Source organism: Nothobranchius furzeri, chromosome 9, assembly GCF_043380555.1.
Source record: "Nothobranchius furzeri strain GRZ-AD chromosome 9, NfurGRZ-RIMD1, whole genome shotgun sequence".
In the NCBI taxonomy this organism is placed as follows: Eukaryota; Metazoa; Chordata; class Actinopteri; order Cyprinodontiformes; family Nothobranchiidae; genus Nothobranchius; species Nothobranchius furzeri.
The window spans coordinates 69536235-69552290 of NC_091749.1; the positions used below are offsets into that span (position 1 = coordinate 69536235).

The window sequence follows — 16056 nt, forward strand, 5'->3', positions numbered from 1 at the left end:
GGCAGAGTGTGGCTAAATGGATTGAAGAATGGATGGATTGAAGAATGGATGGATGGATGGATGGATGGATGGATAGATGGATGGATGGATGATTAACTTTTGGAGTCAATGCAATTTTGTTTTTATTTGACCTTTTTTCATTGAAGATGGCCGCCATATTTAACCAACACTATGAATGACAAGAAGAACTGAACCTTCATCTGGGATAAAACTGATGATGATCATGATTATGTGTGTGTGTGTGTGTGTGTGTGTGTGTGTGTGTGTGTGTGTGTGCGTGCGTGTGCGTGTGCGTGTGTGTGTGTGTGTGTGTGTGTGTGTGTGTGTGTGTGTGTGTGTTATCCATGGGGTTATCTCATACCAGTAACTGATTTCTGGTTCCGGTAGGTAGATGTTGAGTGAAGGCGGCGTTACACACTCCTGCTCATTAAAACCTGTTAGCATCCCAGCATGTGGGGGGCAGATGCTGGTTACCATGGTTACCATGGTAACTCCTCTGTGAACATAGCTCTTCCTCTTTTCTGACTTCCATCCTAAATAGATGATGAAGTAATTGTTTATTGATCCTGTGATGATTAGTTAAAACAATGATTACATAGTTTTGATCCCAATAAAATCCCAGTCATGCCATTTCCAGTCCCAGCATCCCATAATGAGGTCACTTTCTCTATAGTGTCTTTGTTGCGGGGATGGTGTTGTCTTTGTCCTCCTGGAGTTTTGCTTTTATGATGTTGCAGATGAGGCAGTAGAGTCAAATCTGACCAAATCATGCAGTCGTGACTTTATCTGAATCCCTGATGTGGGATCAATCCTGCTCCTTTAACCTGGAATTCATAATCCTCTCCTATCATCTCCTATCCCAGGATGCACATCCATGAACATGGAAGTAGAGGGAATCATATTCTTTAATCCCGCAGTTTTAACATAGGATTCTGAATGAGATTAGGCTGTTTTTGTAGTGAAGAGGCGTTTATAAGTAAACAAACAATGGAAAATGGTATTTTAAAGAATGTCCCAGTTAGATTTCTTGTTTTTGTTTTTGTTTGGAGGAAACAAATCTGGGGATCAGGCTGCCAATAAGAATCGGGTTTTAAGGTTCTGGTGGGAGTCCAGAGCGGAGCCCATGGATTAAGGCTTTGTTAACCACTGCACCATCTCCAGACTGAGAAAACATTGTTATTCATGACCTCCTTGGTTTCATTGTTGTTGCTGATGTTTGGCTCAGCCATGTGCAGCCGGGCAAGGGTGTTCGTGGTGAGACCTGAGAGTTGTTAGTTATTAGAAACTGGTGTGAATCCAACTTTCTGCAGGGATGCCTAATAAAATCACTCTGGACAGAAAACACATAACCCTGCATGTCGAGCTTCTGCAAAGAGCTAAACTCGTTTGTGTTTTAGGCGGATGGATGATGAATGACTCCGGTTCGTCTAACCCTTAACGTAGGGCACTGATGTTTTATAAGATGGCTTATTAGCGCACTCAGAAAAAAAAACAGTAAAAGTAGGAAGTGTTTGAATTATGTCAACATGTCAGGAAAAACAATAAATAAGTAAATGAATAAATAATAGCACAATGAAGCTAACAGTCAGAATATATTTGTGTTTAATTACTGAAGGTTTAAAGAGCAAGTCACCCCCAAATCAACTTTTTTTCCTGATAAACTACATAAATGCGTGTCTAATCGTGCTGCAGACACGTGTAGTCAATAGTTTTGTACTTTAGTGCATTTTAGTTAAAATGTTCATTTTCTGCCTAAAACTGTCAGTGTTGTGCCGTTGTCAGGTAAAAACTCTGCACTGCATTAGAATTTAAATCTGCCATCGCTATTGGCTAAGAGGTACCCTAGAATGTTAGCTGGTACCATATGATGTCACTAGGGTTGTCACGGTAACCGGTATAGCGGTAAACCCCGGTAAAAAAGTTGACAATAAAAATAACCGTCCAGTTTTTAAAAAACTATATTATCTCGGTGGGTTTACCGTGGCCGCGGTTTCGGCGCGATGACCCTTACCAGCCACCGTCGCTTCAGCTGAAGTTCCCGCGGCGCGCACACGCACTTTTTAGTTTGCAACGGCACCAAAACTTTGAAGCTGAAATAATGGCCGAAGGAGGAGACGGCAGCGCCCAGGACATCCATCAGCCCTCAAAGAAGACTAAATCGGAAGTATGGGCATATTTGGGATTTCTGAAAAATGCTGAGGGACAGTTAATAGAAGACGGCTATCCCGTTTGCAGAACGTGCAGGAAACAAGTGTCTGCAGAAGGCAGCAACACTTCGAATCGGATGGCACATCTGCGTGACGATCACCCACGTCTCTACAGCCAGTGCAAGGTAAGTTAACATTAGCATTTTAGCTTAAATGCATGACGTGAGGACTTTTGGTTGAGGGAGAATGCAACGAGTCACTATATACTGCAGCCGCAGCGTCCTCTGCCAGCATTTACACCGTGTCACGGACACCCTGTTGCTGGATGAAGCATCTTATTTGTTGATGATGAAGAGAAATATACAATTAGTTCCTTGTCATGGATTTGTTTACTTATTCAATGCCATTTATACTTGAACATTTGGATTTGATTACATAGTGTAGTAGTTATTTTAGTCATTTGTTTAAAGTGGCTGTTTATTTTAAATACATGTTTTTTAAGGTCGACTTGTACAGTGCTCAAGTCAAGTGTGGACTGGAGTTTTAGATTTTCATTTTGATAATGAAGAAAACAAGTATATGAGAAAACAAGTGGTGTTTCTTTGATTTGTTTACATATTGTTTATGTTTTGAATGTTTGGATTTGTATAATTTAAACCTGCACTGACTACTGTAACATGTTCCAGAAAAAGAAGCTATTTGTTCCTTTACTTGTGAAAAGTTGCACTTTTGCTAAGGCTTTGTGTTATTTTAGGTTTAATAAACACTGTTAAACCTTTTCAGAACTATTTCAGTTTGTGTAGAACAGGACTATCAATGCTTTCTGAACATATGCAACACCGTTTAAAAAATACCGCGATAATACCGAAAACCGTGATAATTTTGGTCACAATAACCGTGAGGTTAAATTTTCATACCGTGACAACCCTAGATGTCACAATGTCATTGTGAGCCTGTGTGTGTGTGTGTATGTGTTAGCGGGTCTGCCCTCTTGGTCTGCCAGGCAACAGCATTTGTTGCATTTTTCAAACATGAAGTGGGAGTGAAGTAAGTTTCTTGTAGGGGGTGACTTGCTCTTTAAAGAGCAAGTCACTCCAAATCAACATTTTCTTGCTGATAAACGATATAAATGAGTGTCTGATTGTGCTGTAGACAAATGTAGTCAATAATTTGGCGCTTTAGTGCATCTTAGTTAAAATTTAAATATTCTGCCTAAAACTGTCAGCGATGCACCGTCGTCAGGTAAAAACTCAGCACTGCATTTGAATTTAAATCTGCCATCGCTATTGGCTAAGAGGTATACTATGATGTTAGATGGTACATTATGATGTCACAATGTTTTGAGTGTGTGTATTTGGTAGCAGCTCCACCCTCTCGGTCTGCTAGGCAACAGCATTTGTTGCATTTTTCAAACAGGAAGTGGGAGTGGAGTAAGAATCTGGAAGGGGGTGACTTGCTCTTTAAAGAAACTACAAATAAGTTTTCCAGCTTTTGGCCCCTGCTGGTTGAAAGTGGAATTACAGCTACCATAAACAGCCCCGCCGCTTCCTGCTGTAGCTAGCGCTAACAACAAGCTAATGCTATCATGAGCCATCTGATACTAAACTAGCCACAAAGTAAAAAGATCCACACTTTTGGATAAAAATACATTATTACTTACAGTAGCAACAAAGCCAGGTCACCATTAGCCCGTGGTTTCATAACCTCCTTTAGCTCCCTCAAACTAGCGTAGGCCGTGCCGATGCTCACTCTGGTTTTAGCTCTTTGCTGCACCTCCAAAGACATTACTCTCTTACCTTTGCTTCCAGGCTCCGCCATGATGCCAACTACAAAAGCGAATTTCTTTTTCTTCTTGTGCTTTTTATTAATGGTCAACAAACTGAAAAAAGCCCACTGATAGCCTTTTTGTCAGCTACCGTCCGTCACAGTAAACAGCTATAGCCGTAAAGCAGATTAGTGTCCCTACTCATTCCACAAAAATGTTAAATGGCCTCGCCTCTGTCAGTGCGCCCCAGGGCAGCTGTGGCTACATCGTAGCTCATCCCCACCAGTGTGTGAATGTGTGTAAATGGGTGAATGACTGATTGTGTTGTAAAGCGCCTTGGGGGGTTCCAGGACTCTAGCAGGCGCTATATCAAATACAGGCCATTTACCATTTATTTATTTTTAATCCAGCGTGGTAACAATGCTACTTTAATAACAGAAGCTCACGTTTTATGTTCTAAATCTGTATAATTTCACCGTTCAGCCCTGCAGCTGACGGTTTTTTGTCTTCATGCTGAGCACCTGCGGTCTAGATGCCACGATTTCTTCAGTTTTCTGCGTAGAAACCTCACATCTCGCTGCTGTCGCTGATCTACGAGCCTCTGAGGACAGACGTGTTGTTCGATAAAAATAATAAATGAAACTTGAAACCACAATGACTGAATCCAGATCTCCAGCGTCTCTTTAGGCTACACTGAGTTCAGTTTGGTTCACCGACGTTGCTGTGAGATGGCTTTAAAACTCATCTCGCTGTGTGGGAAAGTCTCATCTGGGATTTCTGGGTTCGCAGCTCGACTGGGAGACTCGTCTCCCGCTCTGAAGCGTCTAACAGCTTCCAGATGAAGGTGGGCTTTAGTGACGTTTTAAAAAATCCAGTTTTATTTCTGCAGAAAACAGTGTGAATTTCCTGTCCACATGGCGGAAACCTCCCACAAAGGCACACCAATGTGGTCTCGGAGGTCCGCTAGTGAGAGCTTAAGGGTGAGTTCACCTAAGGTCAGGTGCGTCCAAGATGCCCGTTAGCTTAGTAATTCAAATAATCCAATAAATAATTGAAGGAATCAGAAAGTATTTAGCTGGTGCTTTAAAATGTGTTTTTCAGTTAAATAAAAACGCGTTTTAATGATTATTCTGATTATGATCGAGATTCTCGTGCAGGCTGAACATGAAAATATGGGCCATTCCCATCTGTACCGGGTCGGCCCGGGCCGGGTAGCCCCAGTCGGCCCCAGCCTGGCCCGGTTGATTCCACACATCCTTGTCTTAAGCCCATGTGGGCTGATTCTACCCACCAATCAGAGGCTTGCTCTAATGGAAGGTGTGAATTTGCTGTCAGCAGTGGGTGTGTTGGCCCTGGTCGGCCTGAAGCAGACCCCCTCGAGAAGACGGCCGAGAATGAGCCTTGGTTGGCCCGGAAAAACACCAGACCACCCAGATATGTAAACAACCTACGCTACCCGGCCCGGGCCGACCCGGTACAGATGGGAATGGCCCATTAGTCAACCGACGCGCCGTTCCTCTGACCTAAAAGTTGCCCACATCACAGCTGAGCTGCAGACGGCGGTGATGAGTCTTGTTTCCTGATATTTGGACATCTCACCTCTGATTGGACAACAGCAACGCAACTCTACCACTGACTTGCTTCATGGATGGTTTCAGGGTGAGACACACACGTTTGACCCTCTGTACACGCTCTCACGCCACACCGCCGGTATCTCATACTGATGAATCAACCCCCCAATCCCACACCACACCCTGCGCGCACGCACCCCCCACTCCCGATCTCATGCGTGGAAAAGTTTAAAGTTGGCTGTTTTATCTCCTCAAATAACACAAGCCTGGAGGAGTTCTGCCCTGTGGTGGAGTTGCTAATGCTGACGGTTAGCTTCTACTAGCCGAGACATTTTCTGCTGTTTCCTGGAGGCTAAACCAACAACAGCCTTCCCCGTCGTGAGGCAAGATGGGTGAGTCCAGGAAGTGACAGTGTGTCGTAGGTCTGTCGGGCTTTTCCAATCCTAGAGTTTCACCGTCTGTTTTCTATCAGAAGCTAATGCAGGAGACAGGTGTAGGAGACTATTTCCATCTTCAGCCTGCATGAAATGTTCAGAGTGACCCGTTAGAATCAAGAATAAACTAGAAACTTAGTCTTATTTCTTAAAAATGTGTGTTTTTCTCTTTTGATTGAAAATCTCTCTTCCTCTCTTTGCTTTATTACGTTTACGGCTGTTTGGTTTGTAGACTTTATTGTCGTAACAAAATCACGGCGGTCGCTCCAGCAGACAGACGCTTCGAACCACATCAAACCTCCTCTGATGTCTTTCGCCTTACGAGTGGTTTTACCGGCCGATGTTCGGCTTTCTCGCTCCGTGTTTGTTGGCGTGTGAAGAGAGATCATAAAACCAGCCGTTCTGTCATCCGCGTTGAAGTGTTGCAGCGCCTTGAAGCTCCTCGTTGGGCCGAGGGGCCGACCACAGGACCGTTCAAGCGGTCGTTATTTCTGCTCTCTTGTTTTCCCTCTCCTCCGTTTTCCATCCTTTACTGTTTCCTGTGTGAAAGGAGCCACTCCGTGTTTGTTTTGGCGAAGACGCCGGCCTCTACTTGCCCCGGTTCCTCCTCTACCTCCACTTTGCCTTCCTCCCTGTTTGCAGCGTCTTCTGTGCTCTTCTCCAGCTGTTTATCCTCTCGTTGCCGCTCGCCGGCTTCGCTGGGCGTCTGCTGCTGATTTATGGCTGCAGAATCCGTTGAGACGGATGAATTATTCTCCATGTTCTGTAAATTTGTTCATGCCGCTGGTCTTCAGGGTTATGGTAGCCATGGAGAGCTCAATCGAAGGAGTTCCATTTATGAAATATTCCTTATTTCTAACGTCAGTGAGGATGCGAGGACTAAGAGAGCAGGAGGGAAACCTCAGCGGCTCTGAGGCATAAATAAAAATGTTAGTTTTGGACCTTCTGGCCTGCAGCAGCTCACGTTTGGCTCCCCGGACACCTGCTAGCACACATCACTGCCCCTACTGCTGCTTTGGGTGGATTTATGGACTGCTGCTGCTAACAACAACCTGCGATTTATTTAACAGTTCTTCTCTTATTCCTGTCGACTGATGGAGATCGAGCTTTATTGTTTTTGTTGTCACCGTCGACCCTCGCTTTCCCGTCTCACAGAGCCTCGGCTGCGATGAGTACCTGGGATCGGGGAAGGCGGTGGACAGGTGTGGCGTTTGCGGAGGCGACAACACGACCTGCAGGCTCGTCTCCGGAGACTACAGACACAGTTTATCCAAGATCGGCTACCACAGAATAGTGGAGATCCCGGAGGGAGCCAGGAAGATCAACGTTACGGAGATGATGAAGAGCAGGAACTATCTGGGTGGGTAAAACCTCCAAACCATTCGACAACAGACAGATTCAGATCTGCAGGATTAACGTCATCATAAATGTGTGAGTGAGTGGGTGAAAGTGAGTTTTAGTTCCTTATATATAAAAGCCATTTGTTATTTATAATTTACTCTTGGCTGTAACTGGACTAGCCGTTAGCTCATCAATCACAGAGTGAAGACATGGTTGTGTGTTGCCCTATGATGGGCTGGCTACCTGTCCAGGGTGTACCTTGCCTGCCCCCGTGACCCCGTGTGGACGAGCGGGTATAGACAATGGTTTTATGGATGGAGAAACTATTCCTTCAGAAGTTGCTCTTTCAAAATAAAAGCCACGTGTTGGACAGATGTTCCTTTAAAACGTTTATTGCTACAGAATTTTACAGGAAACAGAAGCAAAACTTGGTCTGGAATCAGCGACAGACTCTTCTCTGTCCCAGAAGCTGTTTTATGTTCTTCTGAATAGGCTTCTGTTCTCTCTGTGGACATCTAATAGTCCTCTTAGCTGTCCAAACACTCTCTCACAAGCCTGTCTAATGTTGCACTCCTAATGCTTTCCTAAAGGCTTCACGGTTTTAATCCATGAAATCAGTGGACATAATCTCGGGAGATGTCCTTACAGGATTTGCATGAAGGATCTGGTAAAGCTTTGAAAAACGAGCACCACGTCATCCTCAATTAGCTGCATTGGTTTTATTTTGGCGAGGCTGGTGCTGATGCTGTGGTCCTTAACCTTCGGTCTCCTCCAGCGCTGCGAAGTCGTTCGGGGACATCCATTATCAACGGAAACTGGGCTGTTGACCGACCCGGGAAGTACGAGGGTGGTGGGACCGTGTTCACCTACCGCAGACCCAACGAGATCAGCAGCACCGCCGGGGAATCCTTCCTCGCTGAAGGCCCCACCAACGAAATCCTGGATGTTTATGTGAGTAAAAAGTTAATAAATCTCTCAAAACCACAAATTATTTAGGGACAGCTTGATGGTCTCCTCCACATTTCCCCAGATGATATTCCAGCAGCCTAATCCAGGCGTTCACTATGAGTACATCATCCCGTCTGAGAAACCAGTCCCACCTCAGCATCCAGACCACAGGCCTGAAGGTTAAACTCACTCATTCATCATCATTAATGGAACGAATCGATTCGTATAATCCTCAACCAGGACTCTAATCTAGTGGATCCTGTGTTTTAGAGAAAGCTGGACACGATGGACATGAGCAGCAGGAAAACTCTACATCTGGGAGGAACCCCCCTCGTCGCCCTGACAACCAGGTGCCTGTCGTCCAGCCCCCCAGAAGGGAGAGAGAGTACAACTGGAAGATGACTGGAGCTACAGAGTGCAGCGCCTCCTGTGGAAAAGGTTAGAAACTGCAGCTTAAGAGCCTTGATTCTACTCATCTGGTCATGGTTTTGTTTGCTTCAGCGCCCCGCAGCTCTGAGGAAAAATCAGATGAACACACGGTTGAATCAGGAATAATGTGCTGTGATGTTTGCTTCGGGTGGAGGGTTGGGTGTAGATAGAATTAGTAAAAACTGTAAGGAATTCCCCCACAGGGAACAAGTTGCTTTGGTGTGAGAAACATCGACATATACATATAAAAAATGTTTTGGAAGAGAAATGGGAGGTGGCCACCACCGCCATTTTGACCGTGTCACAGGTTCCGTCAAGCCCAGACAATTCCACAAAAGAGAAGAGAGGTGGAGCTGAGGGTGGGGCTGTAAGGCTGGGATCAAATGACGACTCCCGGTCGAACTAGCTACAAGCTAACCTGAAGCTAACCCAAAGCTAACACAGAGGTGGGAGCTAAGCTAATGGAGGTAGCTACCTAGCTACAACTGGAGCTAATTCTGTGCAACACTAGCGACCTGAAGCTCACACGGAGTTTGTGTTGAGGTTTGCGGCGCTTTTTCATGAAAACTATCTTTCTGTGAGTAAAACACTATTAAATCAGTAAGTTTTTAAGTTATTTCCTTAATGAAAATATATTTTCCTTTGAGCAAGTTTTCAATATTTTAACGTACCGTATTTTCCGGACTATGGAACCCTAACTGATAACAATAACAGAATAAACAACGCGGGCGCAGCAGCACGCCACGGTCTCCAGTAGAGGATGGTGAGGTTTGAAACCCTGCCAGCGGAACAGGGGAGCTCATTCCTGGTCCAGAGCCGGCCCGCAGCAGCGCGGTATAGCCTACATAATTTGGTATATAAGTCGCAGGACCGGTCAGACTATGAAAAAAAGTGCAACTTATAGTCTGGAAAATACGGTAGTTATTAGTATTTGAGATAAATTAGCAGGCTAAATACATTTCATATGTTTCTAAAACTGTGTGAGAAAGGAGAAAAACTCATCAGAGGATTTTTGTCAGATCTCTCGCTGACTCAGCCCAACTTCCACAGACTTTAGCTAAACCCCCTGAGACCTCCTGAAAAAAAATCATAATTAAAATAAAAAGTTAAAGTAGCTGAAATAAATAACAAAAATAACTAAAAGTAAACAATGACAATTGAGATTTAAAACCATTTCCCTAAATAATAAAAGCGGGTCTCATAAGACCTGGTGGTTACCATGGTGACCCTAATGAGCCACTAGCAGCAGATTTAACATTTCTTTTGATCTTAGTTTCATTTACAGTTCTCATGCGGTTTATACAAATCAAATTAGAGATAGGGTGAGAAGCTCGGTCATCTGGGAGGGGACTGGAGTAGACCCGCTGCTCCTCCACATCGAGAGGAGCCAGCTGAGGTGGCTCGGTTATCTAGTTAGGATGCCTCCTGGACGCCTTCCTGGTGAGGTTTTCCAGGCACGTCTAACTGGGAGAACACCCAAGAGAAGACCAGGACACGCTGGAGAGACTATGTCTGCTGGTCAGGGAACATCCCGGGATTCCCCCGGAGGAGTTGACTCAAGTAGCTGGGGAGAGGGAGTTCTGGGCCTCCAGCTTAGGCTGCTGCCCCTGCGACCCGACCCCGGATAATCAAATCACATAAATTCTTGTTACATGATTAAAAAGTTAAAGCAATAGCCATTTCACCATTTTCCTAAATCTGTCATATTTTAGTTGTTTTTCAGCTGCCGCTCAGAGTCAAGACCATCTGATCCAAAAGCAAAAATGTAGAGCAGCCAACAAAACGAGTTGTAGTGGGTTCAGTGACCTTTTGGCTAGCCAAGCTGCACGGAGCTGAAAGTCTTTGTTTCAGGTTTCAGGTATCCCACGTTTCACTGCGTCCGGCGGCTGAATCACATCCAGGTTTCTGACGGTCTGTGTGACAGCAGCAGCCGACCCGCGCAGCAGGAGGAGGCCTGCAACCTGCAGCCGTGCCCGGCGTTGTGAGAATCCTTTCTGCTGTTGTTGCAAAGTTCAGATTTCTGCTGCATTTCAGTTCAAAATGCAGTTTAACGCAATAAAATACAGAAAACTCAGCTAATGAAGACTGCTCCTCACAGCTTATAGAACCAGGAAGTATCTGGTTCTGATGCTTTGGCGCCAGGTCGGTACGAACATCATGTTTCTGTGTGGTTAGCTGGGACATCGGCGAGTGGTCAGAGTGCAGTAAGACCTGTGGCCTGGGCATGCAGCACCGGCAGGTTCTGTGTCGTCAGGTGTACGCCAACAGATCCCTCAACGTCCACGCGAGCCGGTGCCGACACCTGGAGCGGCCCGAAACAGCCAGCACCTGCCAGCTGAAGATCTGCAGCGAGTGGCAAGTCCGCTCCGATTGGACCGCTGTGAGTCCGAATCACACGTTCGTGTGCTACGGAAGCCCAGAGACACAAAAAGTAGAAATAGAAAAGTCAAACTCTCTTAAGTACAAAAATATTAATCGTTGCTATTTTTTATTTCTAATTCAGGAAAGATAAACAAACAAAACAAAACCAGATCTAAAAGCGTTTGTAGTAGACTGTAGTTCGTCTCCACAGTGCTCGGCGCCATGTGGGTTGGGTCAAAGGTCAAGAGAGGTGCATTGTGTCAGCAACGTGGGCGACTTTGTTCTGGATGAAGAGTGCAACATGAATCTGCGCCCCGCCGATGTGGAAAACTGTGACATGGGGCCGTGTGCCAAGAGCTGGTTCTACACCGAGTGGGCCAACAAGGTTTGTGCGGGCGTGGCTAAGAGACCGCTGCTTTGATCTGAACATCATCGATGCTTCAAACCAGCATAGATGTGTGTCGATTACTTGTTTATTTCTTGGTAAATTAACCTTTCGCACATTCATTATCAGTTATTTCTGCTTCACTGATGACGTTAAAGCTGAAAACAACACAAACCCAGAGATTCTGTTTATCTCACCAGCAGTGGCGTGTCCAGGCCTTTTAAAGTAGGGGGGCACTTTTTTGTTGATGGGAGGCACCTGTGGTTATGCAGTTGTTTTTATAAAGGGGAAGTCACCCCTCACAAAATCATTCTTTTTGCATTCTAGTGAATTTGTGAGCTCCACACTGCATGCTACATGGTGCCACCTACTTTTTGGGGGTTTATAATCCCCAGCCTTAAAGAGCAAGTCACCCTCTACCAGATTCTTACTCCACTCCCACTTCCTGTATGAAAAATGTAACAAATGCTGTTGCCTAGCAGACCGAACACACACACAGGCTCACAACCAGTGTTGCCAACTGTTTTTGACAGAAAGTAGCTGAAGTTCCCCCCAAAGTCGCTAGATGTCGCCAGATGATGTCACGTGCTAATTAACATGCAGCGCAATGACGTCATCTGGTTGCGTGACGACGTCACCACGTTTGCGTCGTGACGTCACCGGTCTTGTAGAGTAAATCAAATAAAACCCACGTGATTTTATTTAAAAAATGTATTTGTTTATTTTTTAATATTTTATTAAAATAAAACTCCATAGAATACAAAACAGCAGCATTTAAAACATCAAGGAAAGATGGCACAAAAAATGGAAGAAATATTTATATTTTGTCTGAAGAGAATGGAACTCTTAAACACAAAAATATTAAATTGATAGGAATGTATGTACGATTTAATTAAAATGAATATTCTGTTGTAGTTTTCAAGTGCCTTGAGATGTATTCTTCTGTTATGATTCAGTGCTATATATTGACCTAAAATTAATATATATATATATATATATATATATATATATATATATATATATATTGTTTTTGTTTGGTTTTGTTGTTTTTAGTACTTTTGTGTAAAAAGAAGCAGGTCGTATTTAGTATCCAGAAACGTAACATGCAAACTGCCAATGACCTGAGGTGTTTCTTACAGTATTATTCTGTTTTTTATAAAATTTTTAAATGTGCTACGTTATTGAACTCATCATAGTGTTCCAATGTTCCTTGAATGCACCACAAGTGGTGCGAGAAGCCATGTGTGAGTGCGACCCTGGTGCCAGCCGAGCTCAGCTGCCAAAATGTGACAGGATGGCAGAAGGAGCGGTCGCCCTTTATGTATCTCCGTTGGCTATCTCAAATAATGGACTTGCGAAAACCCACAAAAGGTTTGATTGGTCAATGGGGGTAGCGTGATCATGCTGCACGCACATGCGCAGATCATTTTCTTTCTGATCCTCTGGAAGAAAGGATGGTCCTGTCGCTTCAGATGCCTCGCTAATCTGCAGGTGAAGTCTGCTACAAAGTTGTAGTCAAAGTGGGGGGGGGGGGGGGGGGGGGGGTCAGAAATGTCACCAGATTTGTCGCTAGGCGCTTTTGTGAAAAAACGTCGTTAACGGGGTCTGAAAAGTCGTTAGAAATGGCGATAAAGTCGCTAAGTTGGCAACACTGCTCACAACGACATTGTGACATCATATGGTACCAGCTAACGTTCTAGGGTAGCTCTTAGCCAATAGCGATGACAGATTTAAATTCAAATGCAGTGCAGAGTTTTTACCTGACAACGACACAACACTGACAGTTTTAGGCAGAAAATGTAAATTTTAACTAAAATGCACTAAAATGCAAAACTATTGACTACACGTGTCTGCAGCACGATTAGACACGCATTTATATAGTTTATCAGGAAAAAATGAGTTGATTTGGGGGTGACTTGCTCTTTAACTTTAAGTAGAACTCAGTGGGTGGGTGGGGGGCACCTGGGGTGGCTAATCGGATTTGAAGTGTGGCATGTGCTACTCCAGGCCACTCCGTGGACACGCCCCTGGTCACCAGGCTTGGGAGTGATGACTGATTAGAACTTTTACTCCTTCAGTGTTCTGCTGAATGTGGTATGGGTGTTCGCAGCAGGGGGGTCCTCTGCCTGAACAACCACATCAGCAGCCTCCCCCTGGAGGGCTGTGGCAGCGAGCGCCCTGCAGACTCTCAGGTCTGCAACAGCGGCCCGTGTGAGAACGCCATCGAGTGGTTCACGGGTCCCTGGAGTCAGGTAGGAGCGGAATGGGGTTCGCCAGGGTCGGGGAGGAATTCGGCATCCAGCTCTTGATTTTTGTGATCCAGTGTTCTGCAGAGTGTGGTCCAGGCAGCCAGCAGAGGTCAGTGGTGTGTTTAATGAAGTCAGATGAAGGATTCACCCTCATGCCGCCGTACGAATGCTCGTCTTTGGACCGGCCGCTCAGCCAGCAGAGCTGCAACCTGAAGGTCTGCGGAGCTAAGTGGTACCACACGGACTGGAGCTCTGTGAGTGGAATCACAAACATTCCTGTTTGGAAAACTGTAGCAACAATGAGCAGGAGTTTCACTGGACAAGTTTAATTACCACATTTTAATAACCGGACTAATACTTGCTGTTAATTCCATCCATGGGTAACTGTCTCATCGGGGCCTCGCGTTGATCAGATTAGAAAGATGAAAACCATCAGAGTGGCTCTCGTTTGCTGATATTTATAATGACGTATGTAAATATAATCTAATTATTCACGGTTAATTACAGATATTTAGATATGTTTCTGAATATTTAGATGTAACTTTGTATTTTTAGTTTAATTGCAAATATTGAGATTTTTTTTAAATACTTAGAGAAATATTTAAGATTCTACATTTCTAAATGTGAATTTATTAGTAGATGTAGATTTGATTTTAAATAACTAACTTTTTTATATGATTTGTTTCCAAATATTGATATTTATATAATTATAAAATGTAGATTAAAATTTAAATTTTTAGTTTCTAACCAGAATATTTAGATTATAATGTTTACATTTAATTTAAAAAAAGGGGTCTTCATATATATATATATATATATATATATATATATATATATATATATATATATATATATATATATATAATTCTAAACATGGATATATAATGATGAATATTTTGTATTGATATTGAATAGCATTAATTGATTTTTTTATTTCAGTATAAAATGTTTGTTTTCAATATTTACACATTTGGTTTAAAATATTTAAATGAAATTTTTCATATTTTCAGGTAAATGTAAATATTTATTTGAATCTAAATGTGGGAAGGAGATTTTTAAAGAGCAAGTCACCTCCTACCAGATTCTTACTCAACTCCCACTTCCTGTTTGAAAAATGCAACAAATGCCTAGCAGACCGAGAGGGCGGAGCCGCTAACAAATACACACACTCACGACATTGTGACATCATAATGTACCAGCTAACATCATAGTGTACCTCTTAGCCAATAGCGATGGTAGATTTTAATTCAAATGCAGTGCAGTTTTTACCTGAAGAGGGTGCATCACTGACAGTTTTATTTTACCTAAGATGCACTTAAATGCCGAATTATTGACTACACGTGTCTGCAGCACGATCAGACACTCATTTATATAGTTTATCCTCAAAAAAATGTTGATTTGGGGTGACTTGCGCTTTAAGCGTTGCTTCACCATCATTATCACCATAGTAACAAGATGTTTGATCAGATTTCTGGTAGTTTTTTCCAGATTTAAATGATCTGTTTGCTTACTTTACATTTATTACTGTTAACATTTACCAAATGAGACGTCGCTGAAGTAAAGCTGTACGAAATCAGCTAAAGAAGTGTAACAGAAGCTGAGACAGAAACCCGCGGTTCTCCACGGCGTGATGACAGAATCGTTCTGTTTACACGATCCTGACTCCTGATTCGTGTTGCTCCAGTGTTCAAAGACCTGCGAGGGAGGTTTCCGCGTGCGGGAGGTCCGCTGTCTCTCTGACGACACGCTGTCCTCTGAGGGTTGTGATGAGCAGCTGAGACCAGCGGCGAGGGAGGACTGCAGCCCCGAACCCTGCACACCTCACGTCGGTCAGTCCGCTTTCCTCGTGCTGTCTGGAAAAGCGCCGAGCTCGCCGGTTCCTGATGGCTTTAGCATCCCTGCCAACACGTGATCCTGAGAACCAACGAAGTTTGTTTGTTTGTTTCAGACGAGAACTGCAGGGATCAGTACTTCAACTGTAACGTGGTGGTCCAGGCCCGCCTCTGCGTGTACGACTACTATAAAACCACATGCTGTGCTTCCTGTTCACGCATGGCCCACAAACAGACCGTGCGTCGAGGCCGCAGCTAGCGCGCTCTACCGGGCTGAGCCAGAATCAGGACCCGACCCGGCCTGGGGAAGAGGACAGGCAGGACCTCGCTAACAGCAGACTCAATGATGCTGATGCTGAAGAAGACTGATGAATCTGGAGAAACAGTTCTCAGTTTGGGACGAGGAAGATCCAGATTTATCCTGCATCTTTTGTTTCTCTTTGGGGGCCAATCAGCAGCTGCTCTGTGAGGGAGAAACCATTTAACTGTTTGTGGAGCAGATCTGCAGAACGTTTCTTCCACATCACAGCGTTGAGATCTCTGCTCTGATGAGACACGAAGAGGATGCTGCTGAACCAGGAATCACGACGGGGT

At 44.2% G+C, this 16056-nt stretch overlaps 1 protein-coding gene across 4 annotated transcripts in view; it reads left to right on the forward strand.

Annotated features, from left to right (window-relative positions):
- Positions 1–15954, forward strand: part of adamtsl7 (ADAMTS-like 7) — a 45854-nt gene extending 29900 nt beyond the window's left edge. For 3 of the 4 annotated variants that reach the window (XM_015954087.3, XM_015954086.3, XM_015954089.3), the window contains 11 exons: positions 7073–7277; positions 8034–8209; positions 8289–8385; positions 8477–8644; positions 10487–10616; positions 10811–11015; positions 11208–11381; positions 13460–13633; positions 13705–13884; positions 15315–15459; positions 15579–15954. In XM_015954087.3, coding sequence (XP_015809573.1) covers positions 7073–7277; positions 8034–8209; positions 8289–8385; positions 8477–8644; positions 10487–10616; positions 10811–11015; positions 11208–11381; positions 13460–13633; positions 13705–13884; positions 15315–15459; positions 15579–15721 — 1797 coding nt within the window. In that variant the 3' untranslated portion in view covers positions 15722–15954. The remainder of the gene's footprint in view (positions 1–7072; positions 7278–8033; positions 8210–8288; positions 8386–8476; positions 8645–10486; positions 10617–10810; positions 11016–11207; positions 11382–13459; positions 13634–13704; positions 13885–15314; positions 15460–15578) is intronic. The other variant, XM_054732604.2, reaches the window with a different exon arrangement.
- Positions 15955–16056: the final 102 nt, after the last annotated feature.